The sequence below is a fragment of the Diabrotica virgifera genome, chromosome 8, assembly GCF_917563875.1.
Source record: "Diabrotica virgifera virgifera chromosome 8, PGI_DIABVI_V3a".
Lineage (NCBI taxonomy): Eukaryota > Metazoa > Arthropoda > Insecta > Coleoptera > Chrysomelidae > Diabrotica > Diabrotica virgifera.
In genome coordinates this window covers 125,064,025-125,087,398 of record NC_065450.1, presented here as the reverse complement: position 1 = coordinate 125,087,398, position 23,374 = coordinate 125,064,025, and the positions used below count along the sequence as shown (strand labels likewise).

Here is a 23,374-nt window from a genome sequence, read left to right as displayed (position 1 = left end):
CCATATTGTGGTCATTGCTGTGGCGACTTTTGCTAGATCACATCTAAGTTTTATTTCCTCCTGTAGTGACCGTGTTTGTGATTAATGATCCCAGATATAAGTATGAGTTCACAACCTCAAACCGATCAATTGTGGTTATGTATATGTGGATGATTGTTATGTAGTCTATCCACTATCATGATCTTTGATATGTTTAATTGCAGACCAAATATTTGATTTTCGTTTTCAACCAGTCGTATAAGATCAATCAGCTCTGCTTGACTATTTGCAAGAAGGGCTGTCATCTGCGAAACGTAGGTTGTTTATTTTATGACCATTTATTGAGATGCCTTTTTCCCATCCTTCAAGTGCTCTTCTCATAATATGGTGGGTTTTAAGAGGTAATTATTGCGCATTTTTTGACATACAATTAAGAATTTTGTATTCATCATTGGCGCGCCTACGGGTAATGGTCTGAATATTTTTAAAGACAAAAATAGTACGCCACTGTGATATTTCACACTAAAAATCATTTTTAAATTTTATGTCTAATTTATGATAAAAATCCTTTCTTGCCTTTTTTTCGTATGGTGCTCCGTTTTTATGCAAAAAAAAAACATCTAGGAGCGTATTTTTTACTTCTTAATACATTATCAAGAACTATTTAATATAATAATACTCTAGAACAATAACAGAAATTATTACGAATAAAATTTTAACTAGATGCAAAGCTAAAACAAATGTTCAAAATGGCGTCTTTTAGAGGTGACAAGAATTTTATATTCATCATTGGCGCGCGTACGGGAATAATCTAAAAAAAGTACGCCACTGAGATATGTAAAATTAAAAATCATTTTTGAATTCCTCCTATAATCTTTGACAAAAAATATATCTTGTCTTTTTTCATATGAAGAGCCGTTTTTATACAAAAAATAAAACATCTTAACGCTTACAAAGTATTCGAGGTAGTTTCCATATGCATAAAAACTTATTTCAAATACTTTGTTAACGTTAAGATTTTTTATTTTTTTGCATAAAAACGGCGCATTATATGAAAAAATGTCAACAGATTCTTTGTTGTAAATTGAACGAGGAATTCAAAAATGATTTTTAATTTGACATATCTCAGTGGCATACTATTTTTTTTCTTAAAAAAATCAGACCATTACCCGTATGCGCGCCAATGATGAATATAAAATTCTTCTGTCGCCTTTAAAGCAGGTCGTTTTGAACATTTGTTGTAGCTTTGCACCAATTTAAAATCTTAATATAATAAATATTTTATAATTAATATTTTCTGTTATTGTTCTAGATTAGTATTTAAATAGTTCCTGATAATGCACTTGAGGAAGTGAAAAATATGCGCCAAGATGTTTTATTTTTTTGCATAAAAACGGTACACCATATCAAAAAGAGTCAAGAAAATAATCTGATCATAAATTAAACATAGCATTTAAAAATAATTTTTAGTTTGAAATACCTCGGTGGCATACTATTTTTTTCTTTAAAAAATTCAGAATATTACCCGTAGGCGCGCCAATGATGAATAAAAAATTCTTAGATGTATGTCAAAAAATGTGCAATAACTACCTCTTAAGACCCACCGGTCTTAGAGCAATAAATAAATTGACAGTTTGAAATAAAAATTTTAACACCCCATATCTCGGAAACGAAGCATTTGCGGACATGTTTGTAAGCAAACTGCCATTATTTTTTCATGTAGAATTACCCCTTAAAATTTTTTATACTTATTTACTAACACCTGTATATACCTAAGTGTTTAATTTAGATAGGTATATTTAACCTGTTGTATGAGGATTAAGAAAAATTATCCATGTATATTTAAACAACCAACTAAGTTTTATCCATATTTATTATTGGAAATAAAATATAAAATGAGAAATAAATTTAACGGTTGGATTTGGCTACACGTTCAAGTTCATCCTTCTTTTTGATAGCATATGAATTTGATGATCCCTATAACAAAAAATTGTCTATTACTATAATGTCTAATAAATACATGTCTATTAATTGGGGTTGGTAGGTTTAAACCACCATGCTTGAAACCTTGGTTTAATCCAAGGTTTAAACAAACTGGTTTATTTTTGTTGATTTTTTTCTCTATGTTGTTGATAATATTCTATTTTCAAACTATTGTTATTTTCGAACTGTTATTTTGAATATTATTACGTTTGAAAATGTTTTTTTTTGTTATATAAATTTTGTGTGTAAATAAAAATAAAAATTGCCTTAATCACTTTTTCATTGTTTATTACTATTATTTTATAAAAGGTAGTGGATAGGTAGCCAGTACCGGTGACTTATTCTGTAGCCGGTAGTTGCTTATTATTGGTCTAAATCAAGGTCTAGTTTAGGTTAAGTTTATGTTTGCTTCGTATGCTCCTGTGTTTGTTTTGTTTAAAGCATTGAATATCGAAATGAATTAAAGGTTGAAAGACCAAAAGGACAAGATGTAACCGTAATTGGTTTACAAAAAAAAAATAAAGAAAATGAAAAGCCTATTCGATCAAGTTGAATTTAAAAAACAAAGTTTCTCATCTCTTCTAATCTTGTTTCGGTATCAATTTTAAAACTATGGTAACTTGTGAAACATGGAAATCTATACAGGATATTGTTCCTGCAGAAAAGCAGAGTTTTGCCTTCAGAACTGAATCAATCAGGCAAATTTGATTATCTGTGATGGGGACTAAATTTTGGTTCTGCCGGGGTACAATAATAATCATAACTATTGTTACTTTTTAATTTTTTTAATAAAGTTTTACTTGATCGCTGTGCTAATTATTGTGATCTGTTTTATTACTTTTTCATAAAAATGCAAACTGCTTGAAAATAATTATTTAAAATAAAATACACTTATTTCGCACAATCATTGAAAATGTATAATGTAAATGCAGCTATTTTGTATAATTTTCGTAAGTAATACACACGCTAATACATCATTACCTAATGTATTACCGGTACCGGCAACCATTAGACCGGTAGTTCCGCCTACTTAATTGCTTAACCAATAAAAGCCAACTACCGGCTACGAAAGAAGTCACACCGGTACCGGCTAAATATCCACTGCCTTTATAAAATAATTTATCCATTTTTATAGTATTTAGATTTGTAATACTTTGTATCAAATAAAACTGGTTTAAATCAAATAAACCTGGTTTCAACCAAAAAAAATTGTTTTTTTATTTTTTCGAAAAAAAACCTTGGCTTTTGCCGACCCTGCTATTAATATAACTTCAATTAAAAATTAAACAATTTAAATCTAAACTGTGACGATTTTCTGTCATTAGTTATGTTTCTCTTTTGATTAGCTATTATTGTTGTCTTAAAAAATCACTGATAAAAATATCAACCTATATATTCAGCCTGTAACTGTTAGTTAAAATCGCCTACACTATTTTTATGGCCTATAATGACCAAACTATGTCATATGAACCATAATATATAATTATTATATGTATTATATATAGACATTTTAGCGTCATTGTCGACCATAAAAATATTGTAGGCGATTATATAGGTTGATACCCGTCTATAAATTTTGAAAATAAATTTGGAAAAACCATAATGTCTAGGTGTCAAGTGAAAACTGGTCAAATGTTTTATGTTTTCCTCTGAACATCACTGCTGGATACTTAAGAATCTGATAGAAGTATTATAGATATTCTGAAGATGTTTTATTGGGGGCCCTATGTGACCAAACAGTTTTTGTTTTGTTACTGCTGTATCAAAGCCAATTGGTCTTTTGGTAAATTTTTCATTCATGTAACCTTCTGACTCAGGTTGTAGTGTTAACGATTAGTTATGTAGCCGGTACCAATAGCTTGGTAATCCAGTACCTAGCCACTGAGCTATGGTCGCCAAGACCAACCAGTTAATATTGTAGCATCTAAAAATCAAGAATGCTAAATCCCCCTTTTTACCGTTTAGTCATTTAGATCAAGTTATAATTTATGATATTTCACAATAGAGTTTGTTTTTTATACAGTTCGTGGACAAATTTTGTTCATTTTTCATGAGATTTCTTGCTTCAGCCCATGTTGTTCCTCTAACTCTCAGTATTTTTCCTATGACTTTGTCACATGTCTGTTTTGCTCTTCCTCTCTTCTTTCTTTTTTAATCCTGGTTTGCCATATCCATTGAAGTTGCCCATGAATGAGTTGTACGAATTTAAAATTTGACTATAGTTCTAGCTTGTCACTTATCGCTATATTATTTTATCTGTTGACCCCTTTAACACTTAACTCTTTTGTTCATTTTGAAATTTCTTTTTTGTTTATAAAAGCTTTGATGAATGCATAGTATAATTTTATTGTCTTATCTATTCTACTGTTTATTTCTAGTTCTTGTTTACTGTCATTTTCTAAGTCTACTAGATATAATACAAAATATGTACATGTTCAATGACACTGATGAGTCTCGCCCTAGTTTAGGCGACTCATTAATGCATTCACTGCCGACCACACCACTGAGGTGTGCTCAGCTCTGTATGCCGTGTGCCGACCACACCAGAGTGGCGTGGTGTACAGGTTTGTGGGCAACAGTGTTTTTAAGTACATAGTCGGCACTTGATCACTTATGATCATTACTTAAATCAGTCATTTTAAAAACGACATATCCACATTGTGTTAAAAATAACTTTAAATATTTTCATGGAATTCGCACCAGCCTCTACTATTTTGTGAAAAAAAGCATACTAGTCCGACCCACAAAGGCAGTGTATATACACAGTGTTTGGTAAAGAATGGGTCATAGCTTAACCTTAGATTCCTGAGGTTAAAATAGGTTGCTTTTTTAAGCTAACTTACTGTAGTATGAAAGTTGATAATAACCGAAATACAGGTTTATTTTTTCTTGAATATTTCCTAACAGACATGGCATAATAACACGAAATTTGGTAAGCAGGAGTTTTTTGGGACGAGAAATCTAAATTTGCCACCAAAAATAATGTATTACCCAGAGGTCGCCACATACGCCTTTCAGCGCTCATTTAATAGGTTCAATTTTTTTTATCGCCCAATCTACATACTTTTTGAATCAAAACAGTTATTCTCTTATTATGTTGTATCGCAGATTCAAAATGTGTTGTATCTCGAAAACAGTTGAGTTTAGCAAGATTAATGTAGTATACCTTTTTTAAGTAAACATATTAAGATAACAAAAATTTTGATTCAAAAAGTATGTAGAGTGGGGGATAAGAAAATTGAATGTATTAAATGAGTGCTACGTAGGTATGTGGCGCCCTCTGGTTAATACATCATTTTTGGTGGCGAATTTAGATTTCTCATCCCAAAAAACCCTCACTTACCAACTTTCGTCTTCCATGCCTGCCAGAAAATATTATCAACGAAATATATAACTGTATTTCGGTTATTATAAACTTTCGTACTATGGTAAGTTAGCTTAAATATACAGTCAAACCCGCTTATTGGAATAGCCTTCGTGCCAAGCAAAAGTATTCCTATAACGGGGTTATTCTAATAACCGATTATTGGTGCCTGGTAGAAACATTTGGGGACCTCAAGTTTCTATTCCTTAAAGCGGGATATTCCTTTAATAGGTATTCCAATAAGCGTGTTTGACTGTACCTATTTTAAGCTCAGGAATCTAAGGTAATGAAGCCATGGCCCATTCTTTACCAAACACCCAGTATAACTTGTGAATATCTGGATAATTATATCAGTAATTAGCAAAAATATTCAACATATCAAAATAATTTTATATCTCACCTTGGCAGCATTGATTAATTCATCAGCCAAACATTCAGCAATAGTTTTAATATTACGGAATGCTGCTTCCCTAGCACCTGTGCAGAGCAACCAAATTGCTTGGTTAACCCTTCTCAAGGGTGACACATCAACAGCTTGTCTTCTTACAGTACCAGCTCTACCAATACGAGTAGAATCTTCTCTAGGTCCTGAATTGATAATAGCAGAAACTAAAATCTGAAATTAAAAATACTTTATTTATTATCCATAACCACAACCAAAATTAAAATTATATATTTATAGTATAATACTATTTGGAGTAAAATCATTAGTGATGGGGTTCTCGAATACCAAGAATCGATTATTATTTGATTCCTGAAAGTTCGTGAGATGTCTTGCTAACTTAAACCAAAATATTTGAATACTAGCTGAGGAAGGGAATACTAGCGGAACAAATCGGGAATTGATGAATTTAAAACAGTGTTTATTTTAAATCAAACTTTAAAATATATATCTGCGTATTCGAAAAAGCTCTTTGGAAGATTTAATAGTATACTGAGTGTACTCAGTATACTCTCGAATACCGATTTTTCATTTCTTAAAACTATTTGATTCTGCTCATCACTAAAAATCATGTCTAACTAACTGTGAAAAATATAATTTTTCATTTGAGAATTCAGATCTATTAGGAGTTTTACTTATAGAATTATTACCTGTAATGGATTTTCTCCAGTTAGTAAATGGATAATTTCAAAAGCATGTTTAACAATTCTGACAGCCATCAATTTTTTACCATTGTTACGTCCATGCATCATTAGAGAGTTTGTTAACCTCTCAACGATTGGGCATTGTGCTTTACGGAACCTTTTTGCAGCATATCTACCAGCTGAATGGGGTAAATACTTTGCATTTTTTTCTTTCACTGCAATGTAGTCCTGAAAAAAAAAGTTAATTATTAATTCAATAAAAAATATATAACATTGTACATTGTACATAAAACTACAATTTTTGAAATACAAAACCACAAAAGTATGTGAAAGATTATACTGCAAGCAATACAAAAATATTCTTCTACAACTATTATATGTGAGGATTTCAAACTCTACCAAAAGAAAAACAATGTGAAAGGTTGATCTTAAAATAAAAAAAAATTAAAGTTATGCATTTGAACAGTATCTATGTTTGCAAAAATTAGATGTTATATATACCCTATTCCACGAATATACGACTGTGTTATATTATTTTGACAACGAATATTTTATTGTGCAAAATATGAAGAACTAAAATAAATTGCAAATTACATTGCTGTTTATTGGAATAATTATTAGAGCCATTTACTTTCGTACTTCTTATGTTGCACACTGAAATATTCGTTGTCACGATAATCCAAAACAGGCATATGTTGGTGGAATGAACCATACTGCTATTCCTTATTGTAACAAAATTCCAAATTTCCTCGTTGGATGACTAATGACCTAATTAATATTTAGGAAAAAAATTGCTTAAAGATATATTATAAACAAACAAATTCTTGGGATGATTATCTACTCTTCTCTTCCCTGAGAACCGAATGTTAAGAATTAAGTAGGTCATGTCATGATATTTATATAAGTCAAGCTGAATCTAGAATTAGTTCAAACGTAAAGCACTTTTGGAACTTATTTTATTTTATTTATCAACGGGCAAGCCCAATTACAATAATGTTAAACTCTAAAATCCTAACACTGACTATATCTACGGATACAATACAAAAGTTAATCTGTATTATTATACAAAGCAATACAACAAGTTATCTATATCGAATGCAATACAAAAAGTTATCTATATTCATTACTCAAGTCAAGAGTACACGAAACCTGACGCAAGAATGAGCCAAAGGTTGCAAAGAAATCTATGTTATCATATTGATTGGCTAGTCTGGCAGTTCTTGAAATGAAGTTATTAAATCCATAGTTAGTGCGATGTATAGGGTAATGGAAACTAGCTACAGATCTGGTAGGTCTAGATGGAACATGTACATTAATTTTATTGAGCAAAGAAGAAGCAGCAGCTCTACCGTGCAGAATACTGTAAAAAGTAACAAGATCTCCCTTCTTATGATGCATAGAGATGGGTGGCATATTTAATGTAGCAAGTAAATCTGCATCATTGTAGTTGTCCAAGATGTTTAATTTGAAAGCAATCTGTTTAAGGAATTTATGCTCAACACGACACAGGGTCTCAATATGCACACCATAAAAAGGTGACCATACACAGGATGCATACTCAAGATGCGAGGACGGACAAGAGAGCAATAAAGCGTCTTTAAGGCAGTAATCCCAGTAAAATCCTGTGTGCTTCTTCTGATAAACCCAAGCATCTGAAATGCCTTGTTGACTACATCATTTAAGTGATCAGAAAGTTGTAGAGTAGCATCCAAAGTAACACCAAGGTCCTTGATAAAAGGTACAGTATCTAGGCAATGCTGTCCAATCTTGTATTCAAAATGGATTGGGGATCTAGATCAAGAAAACGTAATGGCTTTGCATTTAGATGGATTCAGACTCATCCCATTTCTTGTACACCAGTCCAACAAATTGATTAACTCATATTGAAGTTTATCACAGTCATTGGGAGATTTAATCAGACAACTCAATTTTAAGTCATCGGCAAACAACAAAAAAAGGGAAGAAGAAAAACATTCCTGAATATCGTTTATAAAAATGTTAAACAGAAGAGGCCCAAGATGTGATCCTTGAGGAACCCCTGAAGGAACAAGAATTGATTTGGAAAGAAAATTGCCAATTTTTACTATCTGTCTGCGATTAGACAAATAGCTGCCAAACCAAGAAATCAATGGTTCATCAACATCAATCATTCTGAGCTTATGGAGCAACATACCATGAGACACCCTATCGAACGCCTTGGAGAAATCAGTGTAAATTGTATCCACTTGATACCTCCTCTCAAGGGAGTCAAACAAAAAATCTACATATGTTAATAGGTTAAGCTCAGTAGATCTATGGGGTCTAAACCCAAATTGTTGATCGATAAGTTTAGGCTCAAGTAAAGGATTTAAAAAGTCACAAACCAGACTCTCAAACACTTCGGGTATTACACCAAGGACGCTAATAGGACGATAAATATTGACGAGAGATTTATCCCCGTCTTTAAATATAGGCTTAAGAAAACTTTCTTTCCAGTGATCTGGAAAAACACCAGTTTGAAGGGAACAATTAAATATGTAATACAATGGCCTGGAAAGGCTAAAACTGCATTCCTTTAAGAACAAAGGAGGTATACTGTCAGTGCCTGGGCCCTTATTGATATCAAGAAGAGAGTTTGGTGTATATTTCTGATATTAAAATTTTGTGATTAGTGACATAAGTATTGGATGAAGATAGTTCATGATTGGGTATATTGAGATTACTCTGAGAATAAACTGTGGAAAAATAATCAGCAAACAAATTTGCAACATCTTTGCCTGAGGTACTACAATATTTGTCGAGATATTTAAGTCCATTAGGAAAAGCACTATTTTTTCTTTTGCAAAAGACCAGAATTTCTTGATATTAGAAGACATAGCTATTTCAGTAGACTGAACATATTGTGAGTAGCATTCCCGAGTCAGATCCTTGCACAATTGTCTAACCCTACAAAACTTCCAATAGTCATTCAAAGAACCAGTTGACTTTTTTTGTGTAATTTTTTCTTTAAGATGATAAAATTTTTTAGATCCTGAGAGAACCATATTGGGAATTTTCTGGCTGAAAACTTCTTCAATGGTACAAATTTATCTATAGCTATAAAAACAATTTCATAAAATATATTTAACATAGACTCGAGATTTGCGTTAATAAACAAAATGTCCCAATTAAACTGGTCTAGGAATAAGGAAATATTCTGATAGTTTGTAGACCTGAAATCTCTGTAGTAACCATCAAACTCGAGTCCAGGTTCATCATAAGTCAGGTTACATTTAATGGTAATTGAGAGTGGTGGATGAACGACTGGAGGAACCAGAAAAAAGTCTGCTAGCTCCGTTTCTGCTAGGTGGTCATTTGTCAAGAAAAGATCTAAGAGACTGTCGTGTATTGTAACATGATGATTATATTGGAAAAGGTTGTGGAAACTGCAAACATTTGACATAATCTGGATGCAAGACACTTCCTGTAATGATGCTCCAACTGCAGTCGCAACAGAACTAAAGGGACCATTTTGCCAGAGAGCATGAGGCAAATTAAAATCCCCAACCATGTGTAGGCTTAACTTGGCCATCAATAGAGCGAGCGAGTCCAGTGTTTCAGAGAAAGTGGTATACGACTGTACCGGAAAGTTGGGAGGTAAATAGACTGCTCCTAAAATAAAACTAAAAACACTGGATCCAACCTTAATGAAGACCTGTTCAATACTATCTGGTACTTGGAGACGAGTAGTTGGTATTGACTTGTGTACAGCTATTAGCACTCCTCCTCTCTTGAAGACACTAGTGTTAGCAGAGCGGTCACAACGATATTATGTTAAAATCAGTAAAGCTCAGTTCAGAATCGTTAATGCCGTTATGTAACCAAGTAGTGTTAACTTTGTTAACAGCAAACGCAAAAATAATGGTACACCAAACACTACGTTTCTTTGAAACACAGTGCTTAACAATGGTGCAAATAATTTTGCGCAATGCTTTCAAAATGTTTACAGAGCTAATGATGATGATGATTTAATACAGCCCATTTTAGAGTATGAGAAAACAGTAAGTCTAAATTCCTGTAATGTATCTATTGCAGTGGTTCCCAAACTTTTGTGTCAGGCGACCCACCTTCTGATGTTTTTTCATATTCGAGACCCATCCCTCATCCATGATATAGAAAAAAATAAGGAACACGGTCACTATATGTTATTCAGCTACTGTAAGAGCCACGCCGGGACCCATCTGAAGTCTGCCCGTGACCCACTAGTGGGTCGCGACCCACTGTTTAGGAAACGCTGATCTATTGGAATCATATTTGAAAAATTAGCCAATTTAGACACTTAAGGGTTCTGGACCAGATGAAATTCCACCCATACTATTAAAAAAATGTAGATGTACTTTAACCCGTCCCTTATATTTGCTGTTTTCTCTTTCACTTGATTCAGGTATTTGTCCAAGTTTGTGGAAATCTAGTTTTATTGTTCCAATTCATAAATCAGGTGACAGGGGTAATGTAACTAACTACAGACCCATAAGCATTCTTTCTTCTATTCCTAAAATTCTAGAGAATATAATATGCGACTCTATTAAAATACCTTTATGCAATGTACTAATTGAAGAACAACATGGTTTTCTTCCAGGTAGACCAACTTCGACAAATCTCTTACTTTTCACACAATACATATCTGATGCTTTGGAAAGGAGACTACAGGTAGATGCTATTTATACAGATTTCTCTAAAGTATTTGACACCGTGAATCATAAATTATTGTGTAACAATAACAATTGTTAAGATAAAACATTTTAATCTAGTGAAATTTCCGTAACATCTGGTGTTCCACAAGGAAGCCACTTAGGGCCTTTCCTTTTTAATATATTTGTTGATGACATGACATTGAAGAACAACATGGTTTTCTTCCAGGTAGATCAACTTCGACAAATCTCTTACTTTTCACACAATACATATCTGATGCTTTGGAAAGGATACTACAGGTAGATGCTATTTATACAGATTTCTCTAAAGTATTTGACACCGTGAATCATAAATTATTGTGTAACAATAACAATTGTTAAGATAAAACACTTTTAATCTAGTGAAATTTCCGTAACATCTGGTGTTCCACAAGGAAGCCACTTAGGGCCTTTCCTTTTTAATATATTTGTTGATGACATTAAATCTACGAGACTGACAGAATGTGATTTTTTTGGCCGAAGCTCGGCTTGTAGGATACCTTCGGACGAAGCCGAAGGTGACTAAATATTTGCATTCATAGTCGATGGTCGATGTTTTGCCATTACTATTTAGGTAGTCAAAACACCAGTAATCTTGAGTTTTAACAAATACAATAAAATTATTATAGTTTCTCAGAATTTTACTAGGTGAGAAATATTCAAATGAAGATCTTTGAGACATCTTGACCTATTGTTAAAATTTATATCCTACCTACTACCTGAAAGTTTGTAAAATGTTTTAGTTTATTAGGGTAAAAAATAGGGTGTATTATTCAAATTATCAAAGGCTCGCCGAAGCATATTGTTTAGAGATTATTTACATAGTATAGTATACTCAGAGCATTTTATTATTCCACCTTCAACGAAAACTTCCGCTTTGTTTTGGCCGAAGCTGATTAATCGGTCAGTCTATAATTAAATCTCAAATTAACTCTAAATTTCTGCTATTTGCTGATGATTTAAAAATCTTCAGAATTATCGAATCCATCTCAGATCGTGAAATCCTTCAAATTGATATTAATAAAATTATGGCATGGTGCAAATTGAACCAAATGAGCATTAATGTTGGAAAATGTCACTTTATTAGTTTCTGTAGAAGAATTAATAATCTGTTTTATAATTACAAATTAGCTGAAGAACCACTGAAAGCTGTTTCAACTGTGAGAGATCTAGATGTTCAATTAGATTCCAAACTAAATTTTTATGATCATTTTGATTATGTGAATAACCAGGCATTTAAAATGTTAGGCTTCATTATCAGAACTTCTAGATGTTTGCATAACATTAATTCCATCAGACTGATTTATATTTCCCTAGTTAGAGCTGTTCTTGAGTATTGCTCAGTTGTTTGGCCATCCATTTATGAAGTCCATATAGCTTGAAAAAGTTCACAATAAATTCATTACGTATTTAAGTTTTAAATTACACAAACCTTTTAAGTGACCATTCCTATTCAGAAATTAAAAATACATTAAACCTTCCTAAGCTATCTTAAAAATAAATTGCAATGATCTACTGTCTCTAATTGATTTTAATGCTACCTCTAGAGTCACTAGATCATCTCAAAATTTAGCAATTAAATTTCATCGCTGCAACTTTGGTAGGCATTCTCCACTGAGTAGAATCATTCTAAATGGAAATAGAATAGACTTCGATTTGTTGCTGTGCGCTTCCGAAAACATTTGTAGACAGTGTGTAAAAAAATGTTTGTACTTTAGGTGATTTATATTTTTTATGTGTTTTATCTTATTTTAATATTTGTTTTTTCTATATGGCTGCATCGCCAATTTTTGTCATATTCACTATATTTATGTTTAAGTAATGTATCACTAGATAATAATTGTAATATTTTATGTATATATTTAATTGGGTGGTATCCCGTCAATAAATAAATAAAATAAAAGAAGATTTGAAAAACAAAGTTATTTTCGATCTTAAATAGAAAAAATATATTATTTCAATATAAAAAACCTGATACATACAAGATTTTAATTTAATTCTACCCCTAAAAACTACCCCTTATCATAAAAATTAAGGAAAATATCTTTTTGAAAGCTTGAAGTACCTAATGGAATTCATTAAGAAAATGAAAATTAAGTAATTGTTGCTTATAATGATATATTTATAAAATTTGTACCCCATAAAAATATATACGGAAATTAATCTTTTTAACTTCACATTTTGACGATAATGAAAAATATTTATTTTACAACATTAATAGTATAAAATTAATATTATTTTTCAAGTATAGTATACAGGGTAATTGATTAGTGAGGTAAAGCTCCGTTGATCTGTTATAGTAATAGTGATAAAAGTTAATAACAAAATTGTAGCCAACTTTGAGCTTCACATTACAAAATTAGTTAAAATCTTCTAAGCGTTCCCAATTCCTGCTGGATACAACCAATAAGCTGCTTTGTACTTCATACAGCTTTCTCAGTGGCTGATATCTGAATACACCCATTGTTTTACTAAGAGTTCCCTATTGCCTCTGGATACAACCACTAAGCCCCTTTGTACTTCATACAGCTTTGTCAGAAGCTGGCGTCTTCCGAACATACTCAATGTTTTTTATGATTCAGAGTAGACAGACACTGTGCATAAGTTGATTTAAAAGATGTTAAACAACTTACAGATTTAAAATACATTCTTAAGGCGGAGATACATATGCGCTCTGCTCGGTGTGCGAGCCGCTCGCGCGCAGCGTATTCGTCAGATTAGTACGTGTTTTCAAGTGACGCACAAACGGCACGCACACGGCGCACCACGATCTAAATTCTGTCGGTTTTTCAACAAACGCTTTGATGGTTCGCAATACGTATTTGGACGGGTTTGCGAGTGGTTTGTTGGTTTTGGCGCGCATGAGTTGAATATTTGTTAGTAATGGAATGGTCGGAACTGTCGGAAGGAAATTTATGTTTACCGTGGAAAATCATTATTGTGGGATCCTCAATAAAGAACCATTTAATTTAAAGAAACAACTTAAATCCGATCTGAACGGAAATAGAAGCTGAAATAAAAAAATGTACATGCGGACCTTTTTAAAAAATATTAGTTCATTGTTGTACTAAAAATAACATGTATTAAAAATAAGATTTACTATTTTATTTGGGCATAAGCCACAATTCGAGTTTGAAATCAAGTTTACTTGACCTTTCGACTTTCACTTCGGAAATAGTTATCAATATCAAAAAAACATTCATAAGCAGATATATATTATGTGTCACCGGAAAGCGAAATAGGTAACGCACGACTTGGAGAACCTATAGTTTTCTAACTTCGTGTCTGGTGAAGCAACGCAGTTGAAACAAGCGGATATATTATAATTGTGTCACCGGAAAGCGAAGAAGGTAAGGCACAACTTGAAAGACCCAATAGTTTTCTAACTTCGCTTCTGGTGAAGCAACAGAGTTGGAACAAGCAGATATATTATAATTGGGTCACCGGAAAGCCAAAAAGGTAACGCACAACTTGGAAGACCCAATAGTTTTCTAACTTAGCTTCTGGTGAAGCAACGGAGTTGGAACAAGCAGATATATTATAATTGGGTCACCGGAAAACGAAAGAGGTACCGCACAACTTGGAAGACCCAATAGTTTTCTAACTTCGCTTCTGGTGAAGCAACGGAGTTGGAACAAGCAGATATATTATAATTGGGTCACCGGAAAGCCAAAAAGGTAACGCACAACTTGGAAGACCCAGTAGTTTTCTAACTTCGCTTCTGGTGAAGCAACGGAGTTGGAACAAGCAGATATATTATAATTGGGTCACCGGAAAGCCAAAAAGGTAACGCACAACTTGGAAGACCCAATAGTTTTCTAACTTCGCTTCTGGTGAAGCAACGGAGTTGGAACAAGCAGATATATTATAATTGGGTCACCGGAAAACGAAAAAGGTAACGCACAACTTGGAAGACCCAATAGTTTTCTAACTTCGCTTCTGGTGAAGCAACGGAGTTGGAACAAGCAGATATATTATAATTGGGTCACCGGAAAGCCAAAAAGGTAACGCACAACTTGGAAGACCCAGTAGTTTTCTAACTTCGCTTCTGGTGAAGCAACGGAGTTGGAACAAGCAGATATATTATAATTGGGTCACCGGAAAGCCAAAAAGGTAACGCACAACTTGGAAGACCCAATAGTTTTCTAACTTCGCTTCTGGTGAAGCAACGGAGTTGGAACAAGCAGATATATTATAATTGGGTCACCGGAAAGCCAAAAAGTTAACGCACAACTTGGAAGACCCAGTAGTTTTCTAACTTCGCTTCTGGTGAAGCAACGGAGTTGGAACAAGCAGATATATTATAATTGGGTCACCGGAAAACGAAAAAGGTAAAGCACAACTTGGAAGAGCCTATAGTTTCCTAACTTCGCTTCTGGTGAAGCAACGGAGTTGGAACAAGCAGATATATTGTAATTGGGTCACCGGAAAGCCAAAAAGGTAACGCACAACTTGGAAGAGCCAATAGTTCTCTAACTTCGCTTCTGGTGAAGCAACGGAGTTGAAACAAGCAGATACATTACAATTGTGTCACCGGAAAACGAAAAAGGTAACGCACAACGTGGAAGAACCTATAGTTCTCTAATTTTGTTTCTGGTTGTAGGAACAAGCAGATATATTATGGTAGGGGAGCAAAGTATGCTAAATGTGCAGTCACTCGAGCGCTTTGGGGACCTATTGGGCTGTGATTATTAGGTCCTAAAACCAAAAAAAGTTAAGTAAAATTTTCCATTTTAGTGGGGACTTCCCATTTTTTAGTTTAATTTTCCATTTCCTACAATCTTTTTTCCGATTACAGCGCCATCTATCCATAATTAGAAAAATTGTTTCGAATAAAAGTTGTTTATTTTTATACAAACGATCCAAACCTGCAATAAGAAATGGGGGCTACCACTTAAGATTTTAAAGTAAGCCCCCCACCTCACCTCTGTGGGGGTCGTGTTTGGAACCATTCGATAGATTTTTTAAAAATATTGATAAAGTGTATTTTGCAGTTTTTCGATATGATGTTTATTTTGCGAAAGATCGCGGGATTTGTATTTAAAATTTTAAATTTACCCCCCCCCCTCTCCGTGGGGGTCATGTTTGGTATTTTTCGATAGATTTTTGAAAAACATTGAACACGTAGTTTTTAGTTTTTCAATCTGACGTTCATTTCGCAAAATATTCGCTTTTTTTTGTGAAACTTTTTGACTCACCCATTTCCGTACACCCCGCTCAAATCGTCATATTTTTGAAATATAGACTCTTTTGCATGTACTTAACTTACCTAATCTTAATCTGACAATTTCGAGTATTTTTAAGGATAGATTTTTTTTTCGGGCCCCCCTGAACGAACCCCCCTGTGTTAAGAGCCAATAGATGGTGGAGGTACATCTGCAGGGTACAACGTTTCGCCCCATATGATAATCTGACGCGCTCGAGTAACTGCAAAAATCCCCGCTTGGGCTCCCCTACCATTATATTTGTGTCGCCGGGAAGCGAAAAGGTAGTTCCCGAAATGTTCTCAAACTGTGGCTTATTCCACATAAAATAGTAAATTGCATAAGATGACACAAGAAAATAGTTTCAGAATATGTAATAACAAAATAAGATGTAGTAGAAGTACAGGACAGACATGATTATCTACAATTACTAAACGTTCGTATGTTTCCTCTGGGTCGTCAAAATGAAAAATTTTAACGAACAATAACCGCGCCTCAAACGCGCGGCGCTCACACGGCGCGGAGTTCGCGGCGCGGATATGTATTTCCGCCTTTAGAGTATATATTCCAACTGTTGATGTGACGGATATCCAAATTGCATACTGCACCTTATAAAGTAATTAAAGAATGCTGTATTTTTCAATTGTAGGGTCTCACAGCATATGAAAGACTACAGGTTGATTGCTGACTACTCCTATCGGAGTGCGCTGGCCTCCTTCGATGATGCCACGATGCCTTCGATGAAGTAAGCTTACATAGTAGCCGGCGTTACTAAAGGAGGCCAGCACACTCAGTCAGCAATCAACCTGTTAACTCTTTTCGGCACACTGGATCAAAATTAGAACCATCAAATTTTTGGTACATGCTGCAAGATGGTCGACAAAATGAACCACTTACTAATCTATTTTTATCAAGTTACACCTACGCAAGAGGTTTGTATTACTTCTGTGGTACAGGCAAAACCAGATGTCAAAAATTATCGATTTTTTGTTTTTAATGCCAATATGTACATTGAGTGATGAAGAATATGATGACAAAATCCTACATGGCTAAACGCATCCATATAACCAGTAAACCAGTAGATGATAAAATTAGTGTCCTATGTCTAGTATTACAAGACTGCAAACTTTTAAACTCATCTGCTGCAAAATCATGTTTTTTGACATATCGGGTTTTGCCTTACAGCACCACAGACTCCCTCTGTCCCTATTAAGTGTTATCTTTAATTGACACAGACTTCTGAAACAGAATTTTTTACACACTTTCAATTTCTTTGAGAACATACACCTGTTTGCCGGTTTGACTTATCTTTAATTGCTAAAATTCCCATGGTTTAGATATCGGCCAAATGCGAATAATAGTGGTCAGTTGTTTTTTGAAAAGTGAGGTCATTTTACATATCGTCGCCTTAATACTATAACTTGATAACTCGAAATTAGTAGTTGTGAGATAAACAAGTTTACAACATTTTAAAGATATTTGTGCTGCTACCATGATGTTGGTAAATACGGAATTCACTCTGCGGCTCTAAAATACTGTTCCTTAACTTTTTGGCAACTGATCTATTTAGGAATATGGTGTAAATTTGTTTTCCAATATGGAAAAAAACATGAAAAATTAAAGTTATCAACTTTTAGCACTACCATAATGTTAACATTTGGTAATGTCGCATGTTGTGCTAAGTCGCATATAAGTGAACTTTTTAACACAACTAATATTTTAAACATTATTTTGTTGAAAATTAGCCCTCTGCCATGGGGGTTGCCAGATCTGCTAACAATTCTCGAATTCTTGCATTAAAATGAACCGAATAAACAGATAGCAATTATGTGGTAAGTTCAATGGTTTCAGAGAAACACCTGCTAAAACTAGATAACTCGAGTTATCTAGTTATAGCATTCAGTGTATGTCGTATTCACTATTATTTTGATTAAATAATAGCTTGATAACTTATCTTGTCAAGTTTTAGCACTGAATATTAGTGGCATTTGAGTTTTATCAACTTTCGTCAATCATAAATAAATACTTAACCCGTTTGAAGTGAGCTATCAAGTTTTTACACAATATGGAGGCAAATGAAATACATCTTGTGAACTAGTTATCTCAAAAACGTCAATTTTGGAGTTATCAAGTTATAGTACTAAGGCGACGATATGTACAGTAGAGCGTCGATAATCCGAATGCAAAAAAATATGAAATTAAAAAAAAGTTATCCCATACCGAATTTTTAGATTTAATATGACAATATGGGCAAAATATGACTGCAGATTGTTGTTTTGTTTATGCAGAAATACATACAATATATTTGTTTATTATGTAGGTGTTTTATTCCTTGTAACTAAAACGTATGTACACATGTACATATGTACTATGTTTATGAGCTTTGTATGTACACATTTTGTCGTTGCTAAGTCAAAAGCTGCTATGTGGGTTTTATAGAATTTTACAGGAGACAGATAAAACCTAAACGTTCAATTCAAGGTCATTAATTATTTCTGCTATGTGCATGAAGAAATCCACATAGCAGTGTATGACGGACGCGCGTTATGTAAATATTTTTCTTCTACGTGGATGAGGACTCCACATAGCATGTTTTGCGATACCTGCTCACATAACATATTTTTCAAACTTGGATATTACAGCAATTATATGAATTACCATATAACTATTTATAGGACGGTGACCAACATAAAAATCTGTTAAATGGTACAGATATCTTTTTGCAAAAAAGTCCCACTTAGCAGCTTTTGACTTGGCAAAGATGATATGTTCAATAATCTGAACTACCCCTGTACCAATTAGTTCGGATTATCAACGCTCCACTGTAAATGAATGTTTCCATATCACAAGGGTCAAGAAAATCTAAATCTCGTGCCGCAAAGAGTTGATGAACTATCTAAAACAATATAAGATATTCAAATGTCTCATAGATTTAGCATTCAAGCACTCTTCAAATGTAGATGCAGTAAGCTCTGCAAGGCATGTAGTATTTTTATAACTTCTTTCAATATTCTGTAGTTAAACATTTTTGATACATCAAATAACACAATAATCTCACAATTACAAAGAAACATGTCAAATCACTAAACTCAGCAAGTTCTTAACTATCAAAACACATAACCTCTGCCCACTGCTAAATTAAATAGAAATATAAACTGTATGTACCTGAAGGGACATGTCTGAAACTTGGACATCATCGCAGTTCCATCTAGCGAACAACTTAATTTCAGGTAGTTCTGCAATTTTTGGGGCGACAACTCCACCACTCTGATTATCCACAGCCCAATCGTCTTCCATACTGTCCTACAACAGACCAAAATGTAAGTACAAGGATTCCACAAATAATAATTTATAAGAAAAGTATTCAGTATTTCAGTCAATAAAATATTATTGTTATCAACAAAGTTGTTCTGCCAAGAGGTGTCAGAAAATATAATCTCATCATGTAAACTACAATGCATTCAAAATTAAATACAACTAAACACGTGTTAAAAGTAGTAAAAATTAGCGACTTGTAAAACCAAAATTTATGTTTAGAAAATATAAGTTAATACCGTTAGGAATCCTCAAAATAATAAACCAAATTTTTACCTTAAATATTAGAGAATACTCTCTATTTTTCAAAAATAAAAATCGCAAGCTCTTGCTGAACGACGGCGTGAACCGGAAAAGGCCATTTTTGATTCGCTGACACGTTTACGTCAGTACCTTTTCCTCTTCTTTTTCTTAATTTGAATGTGCCTACAATTTAGTGGATTATTGAACTATTATTGCACGTTAAATAAGTAAATAAATAGTGAAGTCATTAGGACGAAGTTATTAAGACGATCACGACTTTCAAAAAGTGCTAAGTGCTTCATTAAAATTTCATATTATAATGAATCGTAATAGAATAAACAAATAGAAATATTCACCAGCAGTGTTGCCAATTTGACTAATTTTTCATATATTAATAGAATATAGTATTTTTACTACAAAAACGTTATTACGTAGGTCAAAATTTTTGACGTAAGAGAACTGTCAAAACATTAGAATGTGACTTTTCATTATTGCCGTATTTATAATAAACATAGCAATAATGAAAAGTCACATTCTAATGTTTTGACAGTTCTCTTACGTCAAAAATTTTGACCTACGTAATAACGTTTTTGTAGTAAAAATACTATAACAATTTTTTTCCAGAGTACAGGGTGCTTCTAAATAAGTATAACAAACTTTAAGGGGTGATCCTACATGAAAAAATAATGACAGTTTCCTTGATAAACATATTTCTGCAAATGCTTCGTTTCCGAGATACAGGGTGTTGAAATTTTTCTTTCAAACTACTAATTTATTTATTGCTCGAAGACCGGTTGAGCTATGAAAATGAAATTTGGGGGGTTTTAAGAGGTGGTTATTGTGCCTTTTTTGAAGTACAAATGAGAATTATTTTATATTTTTATATATTTGCGCGCATACGGGTAATGGTTTGAATTTTTTAAAGAGAAAAATAGTACACCACTAAGATATTTCAAATTAAAATTAATTTTTGAAGTCCTCGTTTAATTTATAATAAAAAAACCTCTCGTATCTTATTTTCATAGGGTGCACCGTTTTTATCTAAAAAAAAAGAAACATCTCGTATTTTTCATTTCTTTAATACATTATCAAGAACTATCTAATACAATAATACTCAACTAAGAACAATAATAGAAAATAACACTAATAAGATTTAAACTAGGCCACAGCCACCTTTACTTTACAAGCCATGAAGAGAAAGAGGCAACGTCGCAATTAATGACGTCGGTAGTCTGACTTTCGGACTACCGCTTTCGAAACCACGATTTTAAAGTACAAATTCAAGTAAAATTTATAGTATTTTTTGAGTCAAACAGGAAAATATATTAATTAGAAGCTTTTACAAAATCAAATTTAAAGTAATTCCTTGTTGTAAGTAACGTTTATTATACAAAAAAACAAACAATGACAAGAATATGTGTAAAATACTTTATTTTAAATAAATTATATCTTATTTTATAATATATACAAAAATCGCTAGAAATAACTATAAAAACAATTTCTCACAATGTTTGATGTGCATTATTGGGGTTTAGAGTAGATAACTTTCTTTTTTGTTGTCGCCCTTATCGTTATTTTTCTTTTTATACTTTTCTGAAGATTCATTACTTTGATGGCTGCTATTTTTATATAATTATTTAAAACAATATTACACATAATTTTTATAACAGCAGAATAAACTTTGAAGGCATTTTCCCCACATTCACACTAAAATTCAAAATTTAAGTGAAATCCTTCATCCTGTTGTAAACTTTTCATTACCAAAGATCATAATAACATCAGGTGACAATAAATGTTTTGTAAAAATAATTTTTTAAGATTGGGATTGTTAATAATAAATTTAAATGTAGAACAAAGGTGATAATAAATAAATTTTACTGAATCCGTTGCTATACGTGGCTATACTAAATTCGCTCTATCGAGATTCACTTTGACACTGACGTTAGTAATTTCTTTTTTGAAAAGTTCAGTTTTTTTTCACAATCTGTCAGATAACTTATTCGCGAGTAGTTGTCAGTTTTTGATTTTTGCTGAAAAACCTTATCAAACCTAATTTAATTTGAAAACAGTTGTTAATTTTTGTTAATTTTTTGTTTATCGCTGATAGGAAGTCGAGGTCCGCTGGGATGAACAGCCTCGGCTTCTTTTCGCAGTGAATTCTCTTGTGATTTTTGTTGTGTTTGACGTTGGACTTTTTGGAAGAAAATTTGAAATAGACAAATCTGTGACTATCGTTCGCGGTGATAAGACTTTTCGCCGCGAGTTGCTCCAAAATTAACAAAACTTGTTGTACACGTGCCTCTGGTAAGTTGAGCATTGGGTGCATTCAGCAGACTCAATCGATGACTAATTGCTTAGTGATTTTCTGCTGAATGCCACATAAATTGTCGATTAGTTATCATTCGATGACTTATCGGTCGCCATTGGGTGCGTTCACCAGATGCAAACGTTGGCAATCAGTTTGCGCTTTATGGTTCTGAACGACTTGCTAACGTCAAACATGTTTGGAAAGCGGTCGCCATTTTTGCAAACATAAGATATTTAAGTTGAACTTTGCAAACGTGTTGAATATTGAAAAAATATGGCGGGAATTTAAATTGTATATATTGTAGAATATATTGATAAGGGTTTTATATATAAAATAAAGGCTACTGAAGACATTCTGCTACGTTATTATCTATTAAATAAATTTTCTTTTTTCCTTTAATAAAAAAATAAATTCAAAAACGTATTTATTGAGAAAATTTATTTTAGGTTACGTTCAAACCAAGCAAGCAATGTCAAATTTTAACCTAAACAACCAACCGTTCAGCTCGCTGTCAACAAGTTTAGAATCAAAGCGCAAACATTTGTGAACGTGTTTGCATCTGGTGAACGCAGTCATTTTAAACATCGGTTTTGAAATATGATTTCTTAGCAAATCAAAATAAGATTGACGTATGGCGTGTGTCTAACACGTATATTTTAAGTTATGTATCTTAAAAAAACATGAATTGAAGGCAAGGAAGGCTGAAAGGCACATAAATCACGCTGATAAATATCTGAGCTGCTTTGTTGGATTATTCGTATGTACCTATTAGGTTTACCTATGTCGCAAGAAATTCAAGAATTTGAAACTATGTATGAATTAAATGGGGTTATTTATAAATTACCATTTCATAATAATTTTTATTTCTGTTCTTGGGGTGTCTTTCACGTATTTGCAAATCATTTTAAAAAATGTGACAGTTGTCATAACCTATTTCGTATGTACATGAAAGTATACCATTCAGAAGAATCGTTAGCGATTACACATCGCTAAGTAATCGATTAGTCATCGCAGTTTTCTGCTGAATGCAGCCATTGTTTACAACTATTGTTTTTGCTTTTGATCGATTTTGTATTTGCTTTTTATTGATTCAGATTTTGACTTAAGAGGAAACAGTAGCGATCAACAGGTAGCGAAAACGCGTTCCAAGATTGCGGCTGTAATTTGGAATATTTTTTCGAGATATTTGGCACACGTATTCGTA

The 23,374-nt window shown here is 33.0% G+C and overlaps 1 protein-coding gene across 1 annotated transcript; it reads right to left on the bottom strand.

The window, feature by feature from the left end:
* Positions 1–1,834: 1,834 nt before the first annotated feature.
* Positions 1,835–20,063, bottom strand: LOC126889841 (40S ribosomal protein S5). The gene is made up of 5 exons (XM_050658525.1): positions 19,896–20,063; positions 19,470–19,607; positions 6,419–6,640; positions 5,727–5,942; positions 1,835–1,956 (listed from the first exon to the last, which is right to left on the bottom strand). The coding sequence occupies exons 2-5, from the start codon at positions 19,599–19,601 to the stop codon at positions 1,888–1,890; spliced, it is 639 nt and encodes a 212-aa protein (XP_050514482.1). The 5' UTR covers positions 19,602–19,607; positions 19,896–20,063; the 3' UTR covers positions 1,835–1,887.
* Between the last annotated feature and the right edge of the window lie 3,311 nt (positions 20,064–23,374).